Source organism: Austrofundulus limnaeus, unplaced genomic scaffold (assembly GCF_001266775.1).
Source record: "Austrofundulus limnaeus strain Quisiro unplaced genomic scaffold, Austrofundulus_limnaeus-1.0 Scaffold44, whole genome shotgun sequence".
Classification (NCBI taxonomy): Eukaryota; Metazoa; Chordata; class Actinopteri; order Cyprinodontiformes; family Rivulidae; genus Austrofundulus; species Austrofundulus limnaeus.
The window spans coordinates 1446827-1452796 of NW_013952446.1; the positions used below are offsets into that span (position 1 = coordinate 1446827).

General features: G+C 42.2%; 1 protein-coding gene across 1 annotated transcript in view; it reads right to left on the reverse strand.

The window, feature by feature from the left end:
- The window catches only part of fam13a (family with sequence similarity 13 member A), a gene marked incomplete in the record, with an annotated part of 58550 nt that overhangs the window by 5002 nt on the left and 47578 nt on the right, over positions 1 to 5970 (reverse strand). Inside the window, 1 exon segment of the mRNA XM_014007789.1 lies at positions 4545 to 4695. Coding sequence (XP_013863243.1) covers positions 4545 to 4695 — 151 coding nt within the window.

Here is a 5970-nt window from a genome sequence, read left to right on the forward strand (position 1 = left end):
GTGTGTGTGTGTGTGTGTGTGTGTGTGTCCAGATTTATGTTCCTAATTTAATGCAATTGGTGTTTTTCTATGTTGTTCAACTACAGACCTGGACCAAAAGTATATTACAGATTATTTTTGACAAGGAAAAATGTGTGAAGCTTAGACAATTCACAAAAAATAATAAAAAAATAATAATAACTCTTAAAAATGTATCTACATGGACAGAGATCTTTTTTTCCTTAAGATTTGCTGAAGACCCACCTCTTTTCTTTGGCTTTTTATCAAGATTGAGTTGGAGATTCAGTTAGAGCTTTTTATATATTATACTGTGTTTCTGTATTGCATTTGTATCTATTATTTGTTTGTATTTTGATATACTGTAAGTCTTGACTGAACTGTAAAGCACTTTGGTCAGCTTTTGTTGTTTTAATGTGCTATATAAATAAATTTGACATTGACATTTGTGAATAATTGAACAATTGGTTAATGATGAAAACAGTGTTTACCTTAAAATGTTGCTTTGAAATGAAAAGTTATCAGGAAGGTACAACTTATTTTCCAAATTGTCATCCTTCATACATTAAAAAGCAACTTTTCTCCCCATTAATGTCTTGAACCCTTTCTGAGTCACAGTGAACATTATTACAGCACTGCTCCCTCTAAGTTTTTTGCGGAAGAAGAAAAAAAGAAAAAAAAACTTTCATTGGGTCAGAACATTTGCACATTCTGTTCTAAAACTGTGGGTAAACCACACCCACTGTGACTCCTGGTTCATCCCCTATTTGCTGTCTCCACTCTGCTAATAATTATGTCTGGTGAAAAAAAAAAACCCTGCAGAGAGAGAGAGACCCCCTGCACCCCTCCGATGATCCCTTAGCTATTAATAAAGCCCAGATCACTGTGGGATAACGTCAAGCCATGATCCCAGCAGAGACGTACAGTGATGAGTTTGTGTTTTAGTTTCCACGCTGCATCTGCTCAGACATGTGCACGCATGGGAAGAAGAAAAAAAAAAAAGAAAAAAAAGAAAAACAACCAGACGGCTATAAACTGAGGAACATCAGGAGCTGAAATAGAGAGGGGAAACTTTTACAGCCAGCGCGCCAAAACCCTCAGCAGGACTCCTAACGTGGATGTCATGGAAAAGGGAAGAGCTGTAACTTCAGATGTCAAAACAAAGCGAGGAGTTGTCGCTAGGAAAGAATAGCTGCAGGGAGAAAAAACAAGCTCTGAAGGAACCTGACCGTCAGTAAACACTGGAGGTGTCAGTGAAAATATGCACACCCTCGTGCAATCTGCACGCGCGTATTTTTCTTAGCCGGAGTTACACTAACCAAACAAAATGGAGAAACTGAGCTGAAATTTCAGCTCTGGGAGTCCTGGGGCATTTTTACGTGAAGCTGATCAAGAAAGGTCACTCTCACAGCGGCAGGTTAAACTCCATCACACCTTCTTCCCCACAGAGACCCAGATCGGCACAATGGAACCAGCCACTAAATGAATCCTCTAAATCAACTGCTCGCTGATGCTTCGGGATTAACTAGATTGATGAAACTAAAAACCTGCCAACGTGCCATTTGAGCAAAGGTTTTGCGAGATAACTCGGTGCTTATCTTCTGGACCAGTCAGGCGTGTTGCCATGAAGTTGGAAAAGGTCAATCAAACATTTTCCTCCTTCCGTTCTTTCTTCTTTTAATCATCCTGACGGAGCAGTCGAGATCACAATGGATCGGATGGAAAAATGCTCCAGAAATGAACGAGATAAGGCTAAGGAGTCCAAAAACGACCACTACTACCACGATAAATTTTAGCCAACTTAAAGGCGACTCTCAATAAAAAAAGGGAAGTCAATTTAACACACCTTTTCCCTCAACTCTCAGAACTGTGTTCATCCTAATAATGTGTCATTTCCCTGTCACTGGCAGGCAGGCGACAACAGGGTCTCACACCAGGCCAGGAGCAGCAGCACGGGGTGTACCGGGACAAAGAGTGCAGACATTCCACAGACATAATGCTCTCCGACGCCCACATTCCCGTTCGTATAGTAGGAAGTACTTACGACCACTGCACTGTTTCATAAAGTGATTATTCAGCTCGGCTCAACGCGACATAAACCTCCTTTTGTTGCGGCTTGAAGCAAAAGTCGAACTGGACGCACGTGGTTTGTTCTGCAGCAGGCATGTTTTCAACAAATGGCAGTTTTCCAAACACCACTTCCTGTTTAAAGTTCCTTTCTTACATTTCTTTTTCGCCCCGATCAAACAACTTCTGCATACTTGCTGCTATTTTAACCATTTATATGCCAAAATATTCAGCTCAATCAGGAGTAATGCGCTTTGACTTTTATTTGTTACTTTTGGATTTGTTTTTAATGATTTCCCTCCATTAAAATGCGCTGAGATCTCCACAAGTCTCTATCAGCTATATCTTGCTAATTTTAGATTTTGAATTGCTAATTGCAGCATTTGGCTAGAGCTAGGCTACATTTAGCTTTTATTTTTGCCAATTTTGGGTTTTAGCTATTGTTTCAACATGAGCTTTTTCGGCCAGTTTTAGCACAAAGTATTTACTTCATGATTTTTTCATTTTTTGTTTTAAGTTTGCTTCAAATTTGTTTTACATTTTTAAAGTTGATAGCATTAAAGTTTTACTAAATAACTGTACTATGTGTGTTATATGGTTTGTAAACACTTTTATTGCTTCGTGAAGTGATGAAGCATTGTTTTACGATTATTCTTAACAATCATCCTGAGTTCCATGCAGCAATGTCTCTTTATAGACAGAAATTCAATCAGACAACCTAATATTTTCATAAAATCAGGCAACAGGTTTTCATTTTCTGTTTCAAATTTTAGTTTTCTTTAAAACCAAAACTTGTAACTTACTGTGCTCTGTTCAAGCTCAGGACTTTAAAGTGTTTAAGCTGCCGAGTTGCAGTGTTTCCTGTTACTTTGTTTGCTGATATTTTACATGTTGGCCTTTTCTTCCTCATTGCGCTTTCAAATTAATTGAATTTAAATAGAGAACAGTTCAGATTCACTTATGGTTCGAGTAGAAATGATTCATTGAAAAGAAAATCTTGACAGAGTAGTTTTTTAATAATTTCAGACGGTAAGTATACAGTTTTTTTTTAGATTTCTGTGCATTAATAAAAGATCAATAGAGCGCCTTTAAAAGTAGCTGTAGCCCAGGGGCCCACACCCTCCCTAATCCTGTCCTGCATGGTCAAAGCCAATCATGCATCCACCCCCCACTGTGGGCTTCTTGGGGCTCTGAGCTCTTTTACATATTCAGAACAGAATGTTCAAGGAGGAGGATTAAAAAAAGAATGAAGAAGATCAGACAAAACATCTTCTTGTCTGTGCAAAACATACATCAGCTTAGACAAACAAACGTCCTCAGTGTATGCTTTAAAAAAAAAAAGAAAAATGGGCTGCATGGCAACAAGATCCTCCTCCCCAGAGCGCCAGTATTTTTCCAGGTACAAGCTTTGGCCACTAGAGAGCTCTATGAAACATGTTTTTGCCTGATGAGGCTGTTGAAACTGTCACACTTATTGCAGGGGTGCTATTTTCTTTTTTTTTGCCCTGTGTGTGTGTGTGTGTGTGTTTTAGATCAAACAGGAAGTGGCGATGGTGGGAGCAAACGTAAACACACGAAAGCAGAAAGGGGTCACCGGAAGAAGAAGAAGACAGACCGAGCATGTTCTCTGGGTCTGTTCAGAAGGGTGAACCTGTTGGTTATCATTCCTGTGCACGACTCATCTGAACGTCTGGCCTTCAGAGCAGCTTCACTGTGCCCAGGTTCCTCTGTGGAGCAATCTAAACGGTCACCACAAACTGGGCCCTAGTTCCTTTCTGCACACCGCTGCAATGATAAAACCACACTCAGGAGGACTAATGGGAAAAAAAATGAAATGAAATTTTAAAAAGAGAAGAAGAAGAAGAAGAAGAAGAAGAAGAAGAAGAAGAAGAAGAAGAAGAAGAAGAAATGCCCATGAGAGATGATGCAACCCTTTCAGATTCTGCCAACTTAGTGTTAGAAATCCTAAACCTAACAACCAATAACATCCTCTGTAATAGTTTATGTTTTGAACTTTGATTTGTGCAGATAATTCATAGAAATGCATGTACCTGGAGGGAAACAATCCTAAATGGAGCATCAATAACACCCCCCACCACCTTTTTTATGCAGTTGTCTGGGTCAAGCCNCACACACACACACACTCACACTATTAATTAATGATAAGCCTGCACACACTCCAGAGAGGTGTTTACATCCAGGTGTTTACAACTGTTTAAACCAATTAAACCAGAAGATAACAAGCTTTGATGGACGATCTCAGATATGAAAACAACAAACACGTATCTCCTGCTATAATCGAGCAGGAAGATAACTTGTTGCAAGAGAGGAGAAGGAGGTGCGCAAATCTGCAAGTTGTTTACATATTTATAAAATTATTTGTTTATCTTGCATGCATGCAGTATACAACGCCTTGATGTGTGGTAAATAAATGACGGGTGTGTTAAAAGCAGCAGCAGGATGGAGCCGTGCGATCTCACCTCCCCAGCTGCCGCTGTCCTCGGTCAGAGAGGTCAGGTCCAGCCGGGGGACGTCCTCGCAGTCCGGCTCGGAGACGCGCACCTCCCCGCCCCCGATCCTCCCCGCCGGGTCACAGGCCACGGGCGACTCCTGGATCTTCATCCTCAGCGTCTGCACGACCATGAGAGTGGAACAGGCACAGAACACGGTTACTGCTCTGTTCAACGTCGTCAGTAAACAACAGCCAGTCTGCGCGAGAACACACTCTTCAAGTTCAGCCGCAAACAAATACGCAGGCTGTGGCCCCGCCCACTTGGAGGTGGAGGCGAGAGGCTGGGCGGATCCCCGCTCCTGATTGGCCGCCTTGGATGTGACTGAAGCATCCGCCCATCGTCGGAGCGTGGCTTCGCTCCGCCTCATGCCTTCACCCTGAGGAATCCCTCAGCCAGTCCCAACCCCTCTGCGCAGCCGCGGACTTGTTTACAGGAGCAGCGGGGTGAGGGAGGGAGGGGCGCACGCCGCAAGAAAAACCTCAGAGAATGTGAGTCAATACACGTAGGCTGACAGGGTGATTTCATTTTTCTCTCTTACTGTCTCTGTACCTCCTCCCATCCATGTCCCTGCAGCTAAACTTTCTCCTCAAAGCAACACTACAGCCCCTCCTGGACCTCAGTATTACATTTGCTGCACATTTATAAGGAGGTCAGTGATATAATTGCCTGTTTATTTTGTCTGTTAGCAAAATATCTTACAAACCACAAGACAAATGTTAATGGACCTCTCAGGAAGAGATCAATAGATGTGTATCTACAGCTGATTACATTTTTGAGTAAACCCGTAGTAATTTATTACAAATATCCTGATAAAATTTGATCATTTTGTAGCTGAAAGTCATTTCCAACACATACCCTGAGCGTTAACATTTTGTGCATAAATCGCCGTTATCTCTCATACAGGTCTTCAGTTTTATCTGTGACCTTCTCAGATCCCATCATGCTCATCAGTGATCAAAGCTGAGCAATCAAAAGGTGGGGGAACTAGCGGGAAACAACCTGGTTCGCGGTTCACTCGGTGCAAGGCCTCATGGGGTCTTGTTTCCTCTGTCTGGGCAAAGCAGCAAACTATTTTTAGTTAAAACTGATCAGGACTCAGCCAGTTTACTGGAAAGGCTGCACTCCAATCCACGTCCAGCTATTTTTTTTTTCTGTTTATTGTAATTGCAATCCAAACGTTGTTGTTTTTGGCTCTGGTGTGTGAGACATGACGCCGGAGCAGCCTAATCCATGTCAGGTGTGTGTTCTTCTGCAATGTGGCTGTGGTGGAGGGCCAAGAAGGCAGGGGGGGGTTTATCAAGTCTCCTCAGCTGTTCTACGGGATGTGATGCGAATCATGAGAGGAAACAAAGTAGCACTTGAGCATGGCGAGAACGTGCAGACTGTGACTAAC